The 17,154-nt window shown below is 41.0% G+C and overlaps 1 protein-coding gene across 11 annotated transcripts in view; it reads right to left on the bottom strand.

Moving 5' to 3' along the window:
- Slc4a4 (solute carrier family 4 member 4) overlaps positions 1-17,154 on the bottom strand; it is a 422,068-nt gene that overhangs the window by 140,698 nt on the left and 264,216 nt on the right. For all 11 annotated transcript variants that reach the window (XM_029477155.1, XM_029477156.1, XM_029477161.1 and 8 more), the window contains one exon: positions 846-922. In XM_029477155.1, coding sequence (XP_029333015.1) covers positions 846-922 — 77 coding nt within the window. The remainder of the gene's footprint in view (positions 1-845; positions 923-17,154) is intronic.

Here is a 17,154-nt window from a genome sequence, read left to right as displayed (position 1 = left end):
GCCTCTCACTGTACCTGGAACTCACTGATCTTACTGGACTGGCTGTCCAGCAAATCCCAGGGATCCCCCTGTCTCTACCTCCCCAGCCGTAGGATTACAAGTGTACTTAGCAGCACTTAGCTGTTTTGTTTTTCATGTGGGTCCTGGGGACTGAACTCAGATCATCGCCATGGGTGCACAGAGACCATGCTACCAAACAGCCCTTTGTTGCCTTAAAACATGGAACTTTCATTTCTTTGAAGTCTTGAGATTTTTTTTCTCATCAGGAAGTATCAATATATTATGTTGTTGAAATATAATATCTCTGTAGACATCCAGCCAACTAAGAAAATGACTCAGTTTTCACCATACTCTTTTTCAAAAGAAAAAACAGCAGCCATTTAAACTCTCTGCTCTTCATTATGAATGGATGCTTATGATACGTGGTCACACACAGGGAACTGATGTGACATTAACATTACCTTTACTTGATGAACATCCCCTCCCCCAAATTGCCAATCACCAGGACCACTCAGCCAGCCTTTCATAGTGCACCAAAACACTTTTTCATAGAATACCCTCATTTAATCTCTACAACAAACCCAAGGTTATTACTATGTACGGACTCAGCTAATTCCAGCTCGTAATCTAAAAGGAACAGGAGAATGCACCACATGGCCAAAGCCAAGAGTCACTTGCTTCTCTGAGTCACACAGCTTGCTTCCTTCCTTAGAAAAAGATCAAACTCCCTTCCTCACGTAATGGTGGTCCATTTTAGTGGTGACAACCACTCTCTCTAAGCCAACCCAGCATCCCTTAGATACATGGCCAGTCTTAAACCCCCAAAAAAGGAAGTCTCTGCTTACCTGATCCTTCTCTGGTTTATCAGAAATGTCATTGAGACTGGAGGATGTCAGATTCCTGTGGGCCATGGCTGGGCTGCCTGGAAAAACATAAGTGAACTCTGATCAGAGACTTCTTCTCAAGGGTACAGGCTTTGGTCGAGCTTATTCTAAACACCGGGAGATGAGAATGAGAATGGAGAAGAGCCTTTTAAACACATTACCTTCCAGAGAGTTCTCCTGAACCCAGGCTGGATTATAACATAGCTAAGTGGAAAGTATTTAAAATCCCAAATACTTCGTCTTATCACCTGCTTATGTCTCGTGTTAACATAAATCATGAAACATCTAAACCAGGAAGTACAAATCCTGTTTTCTAGCTGCTTTTAATTATTTCACTGTGTTTTACACACATCTAGTCTACTGACCCCCTTTGCATTGCTTTTTACCCACAGACACAGTTCCTACCTATCTGCAACAGAGCCAGTCCTGGGTACATGCCTGGCCACCCTCTACCCTTGGCCTCAGCTACCCTTCCAAGCATACTACTCCTTCTGATCACCCAGAAAAGCTACCTGTACTCCTCTGCCCAATAGACATTTGGTCACAAATAGTTCCCCTTGTGGGTATCTGGCCCAGAATCCCCAGTCTTTGCTTCAAAGTAGTCTTGTCATGGGCTCCCTGACCATTATTCCTACCAGCAGGCTAAAATCAACACGACCTTTTCCTCTGTGACATGCCAGACTTCTTCAAGTAGAAGGATGAACTGTACAGGACATATGACATAGCACCAATCTTCCAACAACAGCAAGAGGTCAAAACCACTGGAATAATCTATCCAACTATTCCAGACACTGTTAGACACAACAGAAGGGATGTCCAGAAGAGCAGCAGGCTGGAAAACTTCGGGGAGACTGTGGTAATCAACAGGATCCTGGGCTTCCATTTTGCAGTGGGACCTGACATTTCTAGGCTTATGAAGCAAAAGAGTAACTCTTCAAAGCCAAGGTGCTTGACCCAGCCCTTGCACGGTGCTGAGCAATGCATTTCTTACTAATCCTCAATGATCTGACTCAGGCAAGTCTTCCCAGCAAGAGGGCGAAGGTTGAAAAGCACTGAGTTCAAGCACCGCTTACTCTTGGCTTGAAACCAATCCTCAGAGACATGAATTCCTTCAGAAAGAAACTCCAACATACAAAGTTACAAAAGATGGAAATCTGCATCTGGTAAGATAATGTCCGTGTACCAGCAGCTCTTTAAATAATATAATCTCTTTGAACCACAACATCAGAAAAGACCTAATGTTCTGAGCCAGGAGGACGGGGTACTTTCCAGTCGGCTGCGTTTCATTGAGTAAGCATGGCCTAGATCTCTTAAATCCTTTACCTGGCAGAGTGTTTTATTCTAGGAAAATTTGAGCACAGGGCATTATTTAAAAAAAAAAAGTAACATCTGACAAAGTGTTTCATAAGCAAAATTACACGAGTCTTGTTGAAGGCAGCATTTTATGCTTTGAACTGCATGCTGAAGTTCTAGTGTCCACTGGACTCAAAAGGTTCCAGGAACAGACTTGAACACCCCCAGATAATGCTGAGATAGAACCTAATGGGGAAGGGGGTAGGCTTATCTTTGTGCTTTTTTTTTTTTTTTAAAGCTGGTCATTCGTACTACCTGGATGAGAGTTTCTTCCTGAATGAGAAATATGAACCATTCATTCCTAATCAATGGAGGCTGGGCAATCTAATCACAAACACACAAGTTAGGTGCAGTCTTCATTGATAAGCAGGTCAGACTGATGTCTAATTAGTACATTCATTTTATTTAAGCGGTAGTAATGTCATCATTTGAAAACTAAATAAATTAAATCCCTTGAGTAACAGATTAACGAAACGGATTTGCTTTGGAAATCTAGGATAAACATTGTAAGGCATATTTGAACCCATCACTGTCCTTCTTGACATAAAGCCTGACTAGTTAAAAAGCCAAAACAATGGGCTTTTAATATAATGGTATACTTGATTGACATAACAGTCTTGCCAAGGAAACAAATCCAGTCTAATTGCTTCACCTATCCTGTGGCTAATCTCTAGTCGTTCTTTGTAGAGGGCCAGAAAAAGGCACAATCTGAAGAAGGATGCAGGAACCAGAGAAGGAAGAGAAGGCTGGTGTTAACAATAAAATCCACTGCCCTTCCTAAACTTCATTTAATTTCTAGTAATAAAAATAACTACTCCGAATGCTCAGTTTTATAACACATATTGTAACAGCTCCAAGGCCAACAAACCTAGGACACTAGGTAAGATGCCTGAAGTTGTTTAATCTTTTCCTATCTCTTTCCCTATCAAATGCAGCAACCTCACTCCCCCAACACCTGCAGTCAACCAAATGCTTCCTGGTACTCTGTCTCCATGGTAACCAAAGTGAAGACCCAGGACCAGTAATATCCACATCACAGCAGCACTACTCATTAGAACCCAAATTCTGATGCTCACCCCACCCAAGCACTAACCAAACTCTGGGCATGGGACAAAGGAAATAGGAGTTTTATCTAACCTTCTTCCAAGTAGCACTGGAGTGTGGTAAAAATGGAGAACCACCACTCAACACAAAAACTCATCTTGGCAGGCAGTGTGTGCTACCGGGAATCTGAGCTGATGGCACATCTGAGAGGGTCAAGTGAGAACTATCATTCTGGCAACTTGCCCTGTTGCAAGCCACCACCGTCACCTTGCCTATCTCAAGAAAAGCATTAAATTAGCACCTTCACTACACACACACACACGCACAAAGAATATTTGGCTTTTCTTCTGATTCCTCACCTATACAACCAAGTCAGTAAATAACTTTGTTTTGGAAATTCGCATTGACCACAGAAACATATTACCAAAACCAAAGAAGACAGGGCAAGAGCCAAAAGAGATTACAAATTAGACTGGATGTGGGTACCAGAAATCTGTGTGTGGATTTTAACAAACCCAGGAAGCTGTTACACAACGGGCCCCTAACAATGAAGTATTGTGTACATTTTGCAACAGATATTCGATAGGACATGTTGTCAGAATAAATCAGTGCTCTGTATTTAGAGTTGGAGCCTGTAATATAAGCTCATTACACTGCAATACTGAGCAAGCAAGGGAATTAGAAAAAGCTACCCCCTTTTTGCACCAATAGTTAGCACAGAAGCACATCCTTGAGCTACCGCCTTTGAGGACCGGTGGTAACTTACTCAAGACTCCATTCAAATCCTCTTTCCAGCTAAAATCCAGGACATGCAAATGTCTTGGGATTGTTCTTGGCCCAAAGGAAATGCTGCTTCTAATGTGTGATGTTTTGAAAAGAGAAGAAGCAGCCTTGGGTTCACAGTCATAATTAATTTCCATATCACCGTTTTCTGGCTATAAGGAAAAGAAAGTGGTGGAGAATCACATTCCCAAGCCTTTTCACACAGTCGAAAATGGTTTCATTTTTCAAAGTACCCATTTGGCAGGTACATACTGTTTCTATAAAAATTAATTACACTCTGTACTGTTTGAAAATCGCTGTTATTCTTTAGTATATGTGTAGCAATTTTTAAAGTCCTTTGCAATTATATTTATTGGATACATTAAAAAGAGGTGAAGAAATGCATGGTATAGGGAAATATATAAATGTGTGCATAAAATGCAAATGTTTATATAATGCAACAAGAGATTAACCCCCACCTTACCTCATACGTACATAGAAAGCTAATACAGCACAAAGGACAAGCTAAAACAAGGACTTCATAGCCCAGGAACCAGACTGGATTATTTATTCACATGAGTAATGAAACAATTTCATCATAAAAAACAAACAAGCAAAACCCCACAAGCTCCTGAGCTTGTACCTGTAATACCTGTAATCCTAGCTACTCCACAGGCTGAAGCAGAATTTCAAATTTAAAGCCAACCTGAGCAATCTTGTGAGGTCTCCAAATAAACAGTAATGGTTGGAACCCTAGATCAGTGCTTGTGTGTTTTCCTGCACTATAAATAAATAAACAGTTTTGAAAGTAAATAAGGAAGGTAGCTTATATACTATAAGAGACATATAAATAAATCTAGGTAATCATAAATTCCTGAATTTATCAAAAATTCAGAGGTATGAATCTGATTTTCACTGCCCCGGGCCACAGAAAAACTTAGTTTATTTTTTTAAAGCCCTATAGTTTGGTCCCCAGCCTTTAGAATTACTGGGAAGTAGGTGTTGTGATCATAAAAAGAGAAAGAGCTGTAAGAATATGTTCTACCAGGGTGTAGGAGAAGAGGGTGCCCCAGCGGGCCCATGGCTAGGCATCCCTTTCCCCTGAGGGACCAGACACACACCAGTATAGTATAGAATAGTTTATTCAGGGCATGGGGAGGGGAATTAGGAGGGTAGCAGAGGCTGAGAAAGGCAGAGAGAAGGGAAGAGTAGAGAAGTAGAGGCCAGCTATGATCACATGGAGAGAGGAGAAAAGGGAATGGGAGCGAGGGGACACAAGGGGCAAGAGGCAAGAGGGTAAGAAAGAGAGGAGGGGCCAAGCAGCCCCTTTTAAACTGGGCCAAGTCTACCTGGCTGTTGCTAGGTAACTGTGGGGAGAAGCTTACCTGACTGCTGCCAGGAAATGTGGGGGTGGAGTTTAGACAGAATACCAACATTAGGGAAACCATTTAGGGTGTTAGGTGAGTAAAAGGAAATTTGACCTTTGGAAAAAGTCTTTGTAGGAGGTATGCACACTGCCACAATTCCCACCACGATGTCATATCTGTACTACCATGTGCTCAGACCCAAGAGCTCAGTGCCTTGATGGGGCAGGCCTGATGATGCTCCCCTCCTTTGATCTTGTTCATTCTTTTAGAGATGGTCATCTCCCAAGCTCAGCTAGTTAGTGTGCTCTGCATGGGTATGGACCCACAACTTCCTACAGAGCAGGAATCAAACATCGTAATTTTCATATCAATGCTGGAATACTCATGTATGTATCATTTGTACCACTCGATTGTATACACACGTGAACTTCCAGGATGGTAAGTTCATGACCACATGGCAAAGGGTAATGCCATAATTTAAACTTGGTCCTCTATGAATCCTACCTCCCCAGAAAAGAAAACCTGCCTCTGTAGTATTTGGATCAGGACATAATCTTCATCACGTCTAACAAGGAGAAAGAGTGAAACATGGTGACATTGAATATGTAAGTCAACTGGACACAAGCTGGAGTCATCAGACAAGGGGAAGCCTCAACTGAGAAAATGCCTCCACAGGTAAGACACAGCTGCAAAGCATTTTCTTGACTAGTGACCAGTGGGAGAGGGCTCAGTCCACTGTGGGTGAGGCCATCCTTGGGCGGCTGGTTGTGGACTCTATAAGGTAGCAAGCCAGTAAGCAGGTCCTGCCTTGTCCTGACTTCCTTCAGTGATGAACAGGGATATGGAAGTGAAGCCAAATAAAACCCTTTTCTCCCCAACAAAACAGACAAAATACGAAAAGAATTAGCAATATGATTGTAAAACAATAAAAGTACATACTTCTGGATGCCCTCCTTCACAGTCACACTCTAGTTGTAAAACTCCATACTGTGCATGCAACCAATGCTCTGGCCTTAGTTTCCTACACCAAAGTTACTACATTTGTAATAGCTTTCCATTTCAACCACGGAATAAAGAGAAATATCCGTATAATGACATAGACTGAGAAAGCCTAAAAGAAATGGTCTTGTTTTCTATGACAGCAAGTTATCCAGAAAGAGAGAATTAAAAAAAAAATAAAAATGGTCTCTGAGACCTCCATTCCCAGGCCTCACTCTTCACATAAAATGTAGAAATCTGTAGACTGTAAATATTTGACAAAGGAAAGTCAAAACTATTACCAGTCATTTGGAGCTCTTTGAAGGAATTTCATAACTAAGAAGGATCAATTTTGATATATTTGATCATTTTGTTTTTCAACTCTTTTTTAATCCAATTTTATTGTTTGTGATTTAACATAAATTTTAAGACCAAAGCCAAGACTCTTATACTGTCTTGTTCACAGGTCTAGCCCAAAGCATGATTTCACTTCATAAATATTTTTGTAAAATAATGAGTGGGTTGTTTGACCTCCATTTAGAAATACTATCAAGGCAACTGTGCTAAATCCATGTCTTCTGGGGGAAGCCATTCACTGCATGCACTCTCAGGAGCCCTTAGACATGGAAAGCTGGAAGTAAACAAGGAAGTAATGTGTAATGGGCTCAGAAGCCACAGGGCAGAAAGATAGCACCAAGGTGGCCAAAGTCAGTCTGCTGGTAGCACAACAGGATTCAGAAGCAGTAAGATTGGAGAGAAACCTGCCAGGGAAAATCAAGGATGTGAGGGAAAAGGCAGGTGTGGGGAGTTCAGTTAAAAGTCAAGAGAGCCTGGGGCAGAGAAAAGCCAGAGCACCTGAAGTGACTCAAACCACGAGACTAATGTGAAGGTGTGGTAAGTTTGATAGAAAGAAGAAGACATCAAAAGACTCACATAACTATCAAAGTAAGAGTGAAGTTCGGCCAAAAGCTGAAGTCATTCATTCTTAATGTATGGAGCAAGGAAAGGCAATGCCTTTGTATGGAGAGCTGGCTATACACAGAGGTCAGGTGCCAGTGTCAGACACACCAGCACCACAAAGTCTTGCTCTTTAATAGACCACTCTCCACTCCTTCCTTCGTATCTCTGCTACCAGCCCCTGTGGCTGATCTGTTTAAGCCCAACTCCTGCACTCTGGGTTTTCCTGCTTTGATATTCTGACTACTTGTGAGTTTTCCCTGGGTCCAATGCCAGACATTTCAAAGTCAAATAAACAACCAGAAAGAGCAAAAGTCCTTTCATCCATGATGACTTACGTTCTAATAATGGTGATGAGTGTTTCAATTTTACTGTGATCTAAAGTAATGTTTTAAGTATTTAAAATTTTGTCTGACTATCTCCCTCCCCCCTCCCCTCCCTACCTCCCCTCCCTCCCTCTACTCTCTCTCTCTCTCTCTCTCTCTCTCTCTCTCACACACACACACACACACACACACACACACACACACACCATAAAACCATTACTCGGATTCCACCTCACTCCAGTCAGAATGGCTAAAATCAAAAATTCAAGTGACAGCAGATGCTGGTGAGGATGTGGAGGAAGAGGAACACTCCTCCATTGTTGGTGGGATTGGAAGCTTGTACAATGACTCTGGAAATCAGTCTGGCGGTTCCTCAGAAAATTGGACATAGTACTACCGGAAGATCCAGCAATAACTCTCCTGGGCATATACCCAGAAGATATTCCAACTGGTAATAAGGACACATGCTCCACTATGTTCATAGCAGCCTTATTTATAATAACCAGAAGCTGGAAAGAACCCAGATGTCCCTCAACAGAAGAATGGATACAAAAAGTGTGGTACATTTACACAATGGAGTACTACTCAGCTATGAAAAACAATCGATTTATGAAATTCTTGGACAAATGGATGTATCTGGAGGATATCATCCTTAGTGAGGTAACCCAATCACAAAAGAAGTCACTTGATATGCACTCACTGATAAGTGGATATTAGTCCAGAAACTTAGAATACCCAAGATACAATTTGCAAAACACAAGAAAATCAATAAGAACGAAGACCAAAGTGTGAATACTTCATTCCTCCTTAGAAAAGGGAACAAAACACCCATGGAAGGAGTTACAGAGACAAAGTTTGGAGCTAAGAAGAAAGGATGGACCATCCAGAGACTACACCACCCAGGGATCCATCCCATAATCAGCCACCAAACCCAGACACTATTGCATATGCCAGCAAGATTTTGCTGAAAGGACCCTGATTTAGCTGTGAGGCTATGCCAGTGCCTGGCAAATACAAAAGTGGATCCTCATTGTCATCTATTGGATGGAACACAGGGCCCCCAATGGAGGAGCTAGAGAAAGTACCCAAGGAGCCGAAGAGGTCTGCAACCCTATAGGTGGAACAACAATATGAACTAACCAGTACCCCCAGAGCTCGTGTTTCTAGCTGCATATGTAGCAGAAGATGGCCTATTCGGCCATCATTGGGAAGAGAAACCCCTTGGTCTTACAAACTTTATATGCCCCAGTACAGGGGAACACCAGGGCCAAGAAGTGGGAGTGGGTGGGTAAGGGATCAGGGTTGGGGGAGGGTTTGGGGGACTTTTGGGATAGCATTTGAAATGTAAATGAAGAAAATACCTAATAAAAATTGGAAAAAAAAAAGAAAATACCTAATTAAAAAAAATTACTCGGGTGACAAAGTAATGAGAAGCTGACACAATTAGATAATACCCAAAATAGGAAACCTGCTACAAATGCTTTGTGGCATTTTGCTCTGTGGCATTTGCAGTCCTTGTGGCCACAGCAGTTGTTATTGCAAAAATCTGTGTGTGCCTCACATGCAAATATCCATACATAGCTATGTGTACACATATGGTCAAGGCCCATATTCACGTATAGTGTGAAGCAATGGGCCAACGAAATTGGATCCATCCAAAAATACTGATAAAAGTAGGCACAACAACCTTCAAATCTCACAAAAACAGAAAGAAAACCTCCAGCAAGCCTGTGCTAGCTGGGCAAAGGGTACACAGAGAGGGCAGACTAGGTCGATATAATCACCAGATCACTGCCTCCTTTCATACAGGCTCTGACTCAACGTAATTTCCTCTAAATTCTCCTAAGCCAAGGTAGAGAAGAAGTTCACCGGGCTCCTGTAGCCCCGCCTTTCAGGAGAGGATTGTCCACACTGGTTACCTCCGTAAGTGTGCCCTTTTCTCTTCCATGCAGATAGATACTTAGATCCACAATAGAGTAAAACGTCACCTTTTTGATTATCAGAGGAATTCTATGTTCTGGGGAAATGTCTAATATTAAAATGTTTAAGAAGACTACCAATTCAAGATGGCAGACTGAGTTGACGTCTTAAATGAATGGGTTTCTTTTCATCCTTCATAGTTTTTTTTTTTTTAAACACTAGGAGAAGAAGTTTACAGCTAGATCCATGAGAAGAAGTGGAGAAAGAACAACACAGACAAAAGACTTCAAAAATGCTCCAAGAAGGAAAGCAGCCAGTGTGTTAAAGCTGACACCATTCATGCTATGTCAAAATGGCAACATCAAGTATTCAAAGAGGGACACGGAGTCACAAAGACATCCTGGACATCTCTGAGGAAGTAGACACCAAACAGTCCAAGTAGAGCCCCTCAGAAGCAAGATGCAAGAGGCAAGCTGAAAGGGATGGGTTGGGAGATGTCCGATGCCTACCCTGAACTCCATCTTAGTGGGCAGAATACTCAGCAGCAGCCAGTGCATCTACCCTTGAATGAATGCTCCTTGCTAAGTAGTTCAGGACTTGGGCCTCAGAGCAAAGCCCTCTGAATTCCAGAACTTACAGAAGACTTGGGACAAGACTTCCTGTCCACTCTAAATGAATGGACAATGGAAGCCTGATGTCTGCTCATGCTTGAATTTCCACGTGTGGGGTAATCCTTAGCTACACAGTAAGGTCAAAGCTACATGGACTATATTGAGATTCTATTTTTAAAATTATTATTTAAATTTTAATAGAAAATTCAAAACTTTAATATACTCCATGAATAAAAATAAACCAAAAATTTAGAAAAACATTTAATTTAGAAAACTTAAAATAAAAATTTGTAATAGTTTATAGAGATCTAAAATTATTTTATATCTATAACAGAGTCAAAAATGCTCTAAAAAAGAGATTAAAGAAAAGGTTTAGAATTTTAAAAAATTGCTTTAAACATCATATAACATTCATATAAACACACACAAAAAGATCCCTCAACATGAGTTAGAAAAGAATAAGAAATCTTGCAAAGGGCAAGATGGAGAACAAAGCCAGAGCATATAAAGAAAAGATCAGAGACAGAGAAGATGGAGTCAATAATATCAAAATGCAATTATAGGAAATGTGATTAAACCAGAACAAGGATAAAGATGGAAAGGCCATTATCAATAATAAGCCAAGCTAGTGGGAGAGCCTCTTCAGATCACACACACACACACACACACACACACACACACACACCAGCTGAAAAAGACAATAGTAGAAAATAGTCTCCTCTACAGATGAATTCTCATAAAACTTTACAGCAGAACTGAAGGGAACACCGTCCTTTCCCTACCTAGAATCAACTGCTGGGGTTTCTTAAGCATCAGAAGTGAGTGCTTCATGAAGAAGATAATATCAGGCTCCTGAAAAAAGAAAAAATTCTAGTCTTTCCAAATCATAAATTGACGAGGAAAAAATGATAAAGGAAATCTGGGGCTAAATGTTCCAAAAGTGTTAATATTTCCTGGTAGTATAATTTAACAAAATGAGGAAATAAACTTTAAAAAAAAAAAAGGGACCAATCATCTCTACTCAAGACAGCAAGACAAGTCAGTCAGCAACCGACTATCCACCATGCAGCAGGCCCAGGCAACAACTGACAACTATAGTGGGGGGGGGGGGATGGAGACAGGACAGGAGATCAAAAAGGGAACAACCTGCCCAAAGGTGCTACCAAACCATCCTGCAGGTTATTAATATCTTTGGGATATGAGCTTAACAGTATAATAATGTACTTTTTTCTTTTTTTAAGTCAGTGTAAAGGTTTGTAGGCTGTCTCTGGCTAAAGGCTACATGAGCCTTGAAACCTGAGTTCAGTGCTCAGCACCCATACAAGTGTGGAAGGAAGAAGAGAACCAACCCCACAAAGTTGTCCTCTGACCTTCACATGCACACTGTATGCACACCTCTCCCATGTACACACACACACACACTGAAGAAAACTGACTTTTTAAAAATTCACTTTAAAGCCACAGCTTAAAATAAATATTCTCAAAAAGCATTCTTACAGAGCCCATCGAAACCTTAGCGTGAACTATATTAACATAGCCATAATATGAATTCTGTTTAGGGATTCTCAGCATTGCATTCAGCTGACAGAAGGCACAGCATTGGATGAAGAGAGATAGGAACATAGGTGTGATTAGGATTGACATCGGAATGTAGAGGAGCCATGACAGAGTCCAGTCACATCAGCAGCGAGGAGAGGGAAGAGGGAGAACATGGATGTCACTGTCCTTGACAAGAAGTCAAATCATTCTATCAATCTTGCTACATAAAGAAACCGAAGTGTGAGGATTTTACTCCAAATTATAAGAGTCATTTATAATGGAACTAAAAATAATAATAGTCTAATTGGAAGAAGGAAGTATACAAATAATATTTCCCCTCTGTGGAGTATATTAACAGACAATATGTACAATTGAAAATCATATAGAGACATGAAGATGGCCATGAAAAAGGAAGAAGACAAAGGAAAAGCCACTAAATATTTGTTACAAAGACAGCCCTGGGAAGTAGGAAGATAAAAGAGAGCTGTTAGCTCTTCACTCAAAGTGTGTTTGATGCTGGTATGAGAGTGTGCCTGCAAAAACACCACTTGGGAGGTTGAGGCAGAAGAGCTGTAAGTTCAAGGCCAGCCTGGGCTACACAGTGAAAGATCCCTCAAAAGCAAATTCAAGAAGAGGAGAAAGAAGAGGTCTTTCTGTATATTTCAATTTAATAAGATTTTGACATAATACATTAGTAAGAGTGTATCCTAAGCATATTTTATGTAAGTTTTATTAAATGAGCTCATATCATGAGAGCCAGTAGGAACACTGACTACTGGCCAACTTTAGGAAATCTCACTGAATTAAATCAAACATGGAGACTGAACATTTTATAGGAAAAAGAATTATATTTTAAATAGTTTAACATCCTCCATGAAATACTATTTACATAATATTTTAAAAAGTCGCAGCTAGGGATATTTTCCTGCCAGCTCTGTCTGGATTGTCAATAATTCTAATGTGTATCAGTAGTCAGCAAAATCCCTTAGAGCTGAGAAGTATGTATAGGTGTGTAAGGCAAGCCACTTTCATAATCCGATATCTGAGACCAAATAAATAGTGAAGTGTGGATACAGTGACTGAGCATATGTAGAGAGAAAGATGGGTGTACACAAAGAATGACAGAATGTTAGCACACATTCTCTGGGTCCAAGCTTTCTTCTCTGGTCCGTGAATCACAAAACCTAGGAAAAACACTGATAGTGGCTGCCACATGTACTTTCTCCCCGTGCCTTTCAGACTGCATTCTGTTTAACTGATCTCAGGGCACAACCAATCAATACAAATCAAACACACACACACACACACACACACACCAATGCTAGGAGTGGGGGACAGAAGACACAAATGCATTCAGGCTCACATGGTCCTAGAGGCTTTCAAGATTAAAGTGCCTGAAATCTAACAGGATGAAGATAAGAAACAAACCTGTGATATGCACATGTCCATATACTTGCCTTCAATAGAAATGACAGCTAGGGTCCAAAGGTATGACAACCCATAGCCTTCAGTGATTCCAGAGATAACTTGGGGAATTCTGGTCTCAACAAATGTAGGTCTAGTATTATTTCCTTACTTCTCTGTGCATGTATGCATGTGTGCACATGGAACTAGAGATTGTGCCCAGGGCCTTGACTATGCTAGGTAAACGCCAGGATTTTCTATTTGCAAAGCAAAATTGTCACCAAGCTGCTTGCTCCTCTCAGTTGGAAGTGTCCTACTTCTAAGTCATATCTATATATCTAATTTTAAGAAGCTCTAAAGGTATATGAATAGTTCACTGCATGACCCATCCATGCCTGATGTTCACTGACCAGTATCATTTTAACTGGGTCAGAGGTGGGGAGAGCTAGGTGAAGAGTTTGAATGGTGATTCACACTTCACTTCTCCAGGATAAGCCTACTGAACACATTCAGAAAAAAAGTTTTACAGATATATCAGCATGGTAAGATGGAAAGAAAACAAAGTTAGCATAAGAAAAGATTAGAGAACGGAACAATAACTCATGATAAGACTGCTATAGGCAATACACAAAGAGACACATGAGTTAGTATCTTGCACAAGTATTCAATAATTGGTAGTTTTGTTTTCTGTCTGTGATCCTCACTGACCTCAAGGAATGGCCACGGTAGGGGTTGGGTATCAACTCATCATTTAGATTTTTCCAGTCTTAGGAGATGAGAGCAAAGAACAAGGAAGTTGTCCTCTGGTTCACTTCCAGAGGTGGGAGTTGAAGCTGTCTTAGTCATCAGAAAATGAGCACTGAGGGCCTGAAGCACTGAAGGAACCTGTATGATCCATCACTCACCATACAGGAGATGTAGAGTCACATCAGGCCGACTGTGTGACTACAGAGAAAACTTCTACGTGATAGACAGCTTCCATCAAAGCCCTAGATGCCTCGCTGAGGGCAAAGGTTATCAGTAGTTATCCGTTAAGGAAACCCACACATACCTCAGACTGGGAGTACATGTCTTTAAACCTAGCTATTCAAAAGGCTAGGGCAGGAAGATCACATGTTTGAGGTCTCATTGGGCCACAGAGCATATTCAAGGCCAGCCTATGCAACATAATGAGACTTTTCCTCAAAATAAAAATGAAAGGTGTGGAGGAATCTAGTTCAGGGGTAGAATAGTTGCCAAGCATGTATAAGGCTTAGATTTAATCCCCAATAAAAAGAAAAGAAGGAAAGGAAGAAGGGGAGGGGAGGGGAGGGGAGGGGAGGGGAGAGGAGAGGAGAGGGAGGAGGCAGGAGGGGACAGGAGAGAACAAGAGGAAAGAGGAAGGGAGTCTACACAGATGAACCTAACTTTCTTCCATACAACTCATTGTAGGTTTACAAAGTTCTTTAGGGATTGGTTTGTTTTTGTTTGTTGGTTTGTTTTTAGTTGTGGCAATGAGGTCTCAGTCTGCTCAGGCTAGCCTCATTGTGTATCCAAGGATAAAGTCAAACTTCTGATCTTCCTGCCTCCCAATAAGTGTTAGAATTATAGGCATTCATTGGCACACTACATTATATGTGGTACAGGGATGGAACCCAGAACTTCACGGATGATAAGCAAATGCTCTACACACTGAACCTCATCCCCAGACTCAGGTACAGAAAGTCCTTTAATGGCTCTTACTGACATCTTCTGCAAGGAGATAGTGGGATTTGACTCAGCATCTGACACTGACTGACTGTGGTTCCTACCTAGTAGCATGGATGAGGATAAGGTGGTTGGCAAAAGAGCATCACACAAAAATAAAACCCAGACACAGCAGTGGCCTGGAGAATGCTTCACTGGGTTATGCTGGTTAAAGATTGCTTAAGCCGGTGGACAAAGGTAATTTCTACAAACTCCATTTTCTGCTGAACCAAGACAAAGAAATGGAGAGGAAAAGAGACACACATCAGGAGTAATGTGAATGAGTTTCAGACTTTACTTAAAATTTCCTCCCGTGAAGCACCAGAATTCCCTCCCAGGCTCATTCTAGGGATCAGGAATACAGTCCAGAGGGTACAATAAATTTAGGCATCCCAGGGTCCCTCAGGAAGCTTGGCATCCTGATTATACAGGTGGCTTTCGAGATCACACTCAAAGGGCAGAGATCTTTCTCTCCAGGCTGATTTTCTATTCTAACTAAATACTGCCAACTTCCCAATATCTGAATATGTATTTTTAGTGACAGAAAATTTTCCACTAAATGAAGTGAACCATCTAATCACAATACAGTTCATTCTTACAGTGGGTCTTTGGCCATGATCTCCCAGCTACACTAAAATATGCATGAACTAAGGATTCATTGAGAATACAACATCAAGGTACCAACTGAAGTGTTCGTATACTCATAAAGAGGTAGTGTCCATTAAACTACACATAACTTCTGTTGGTCCTCTTTGAGGGCATATGTATTCTCTCAAAAACACAGGCCTTTGCTTTGGTTTATTATTCTCTAACCCTTGAAAGCTAGTCACTGATGTCTCCATCCCTTCCAAAATCAAGTGTGCAAAGGCTCCATATCATGTATCCTCATTCAAAGGATCGTATCTTCACTAAGCAGCTTTCTGGTCTGAATTTAAGAAAAAATGAAGGATCTATCTGATCATGGGTTGTTTTGGTTTTTTGTTTTTGTTTTTTTTTTTTTTTGAAAATAACCAGATTGTAAAAAAAAAAAAAAAAATACCCTCCTGTGTCACCCAAAAGTATCTGAAATCTAAAGCCAATATCTTCTTCACAGCAAAGCTCATTCAGTAGACCAAGAGCTCTCTTCTACAGCAGCCAAGCAATGCCTGCCTTTCTCTACATTGTTCTTGGAAGTCAAGTCTTATAAGCCAGTTGTGGGAAACGCTAGACCTCCTGTTTTCTCTTCTCTTCTAAAATGGTTTCTGGGTTCTCATCCTCATGGTGTGAGCTGCATATCTAAAGGCACTCTGCTTGGGATAGGATAAGTTTACCACGATCAGGTCTACTTGGTAGCCTCCAGAAGACAAGCACCGTGCCTGAAGCTGGGAACTGGCAGTCTGAATAAATTAATAAAACACCATGAAGCAATATCTGTATGCTTGTTTTCCTTACAGATTATAATGCACTCCCCTAGAAATATAGGAAAAAAATACTAAAAGATGTCCTTTGGAAATTGGGTAAGCACAATATGCCTCAACACTCACAGTTATTCCTTAAACCAAGAGCCCAGAGCAAATGTTTATTGGAAGAATCGATTTTTAAACTAATGCTTTTCCTAAAAGAAACTGCTCCTTATAATTGGATTTACCCTGTTCTTCCCCAAAATGGTGTTGGTGTTATTCTTTCCAGACCATATGCTTGTAACCATGGTTACTACCTGCAGAACACCTAAGAGTTTGGGACTTTCTTTTTTTGTTTGTTTTGGTTTGGTTTTTTTGTTTGTTTGTTTTGTTTATTTTTCTTTCTTTTTAATTTTAAATATTTTTTATTATGTATTTTCCTCAATTACATTTCCAATGCTATCCCAAAAGTCCCCCATACCCTCCCCCACCACTTCCCTACCCACCCATTCCCATTTTTTGGCCCTGGCGTTCCCTTGTACTGGGGCATATAAAGTTTGCGTGTCCAATGGGCCTCTCTTTTCAGTGATGGCCGACTTTCTAAAGTAACAGCTGACCACAGGTTACATTGTGATCCAAATCCCAGGAGTTTCCTGGAATCGTGAAGACTGAGCCTTACAAAACGAGAAGCATCCCAGAAAAATTACACTTGGATGGCTGTCATTGAAAACAACCAGGAAACTTGTTTCCTAACTCAAAACAGTGAAATGGAGTAGTCAGTGAGCACAGCTCCTGCTCTCAGACAGGAGAGCCCGTAGCTGGAGGAAGGGAGATCCAAGAGCTGATAAAATGATGAGCAGACTCTTCTGGTCAGAAAAGCACCGGGGCAGCTAGGGCGCAGGGTC

This window comes from Mus caroli, chromosome 5 (genome assembly GCF_900094665.2).
Source record: "Mus caroli chromosome 5, CAROLI_EIJ_v1.1, whole genome shotgun sequence".
NCBI classification, from domain to species: Eukaryota; Metazoa; Chordata; class Mammalia; order Rodentia; family Muridae; genus Mus; species Mus caroli.
Note: the sequence above shows the minus strand (reverse complement) of the source record. Positions and strands in the feature narration are given on the sequence as shown.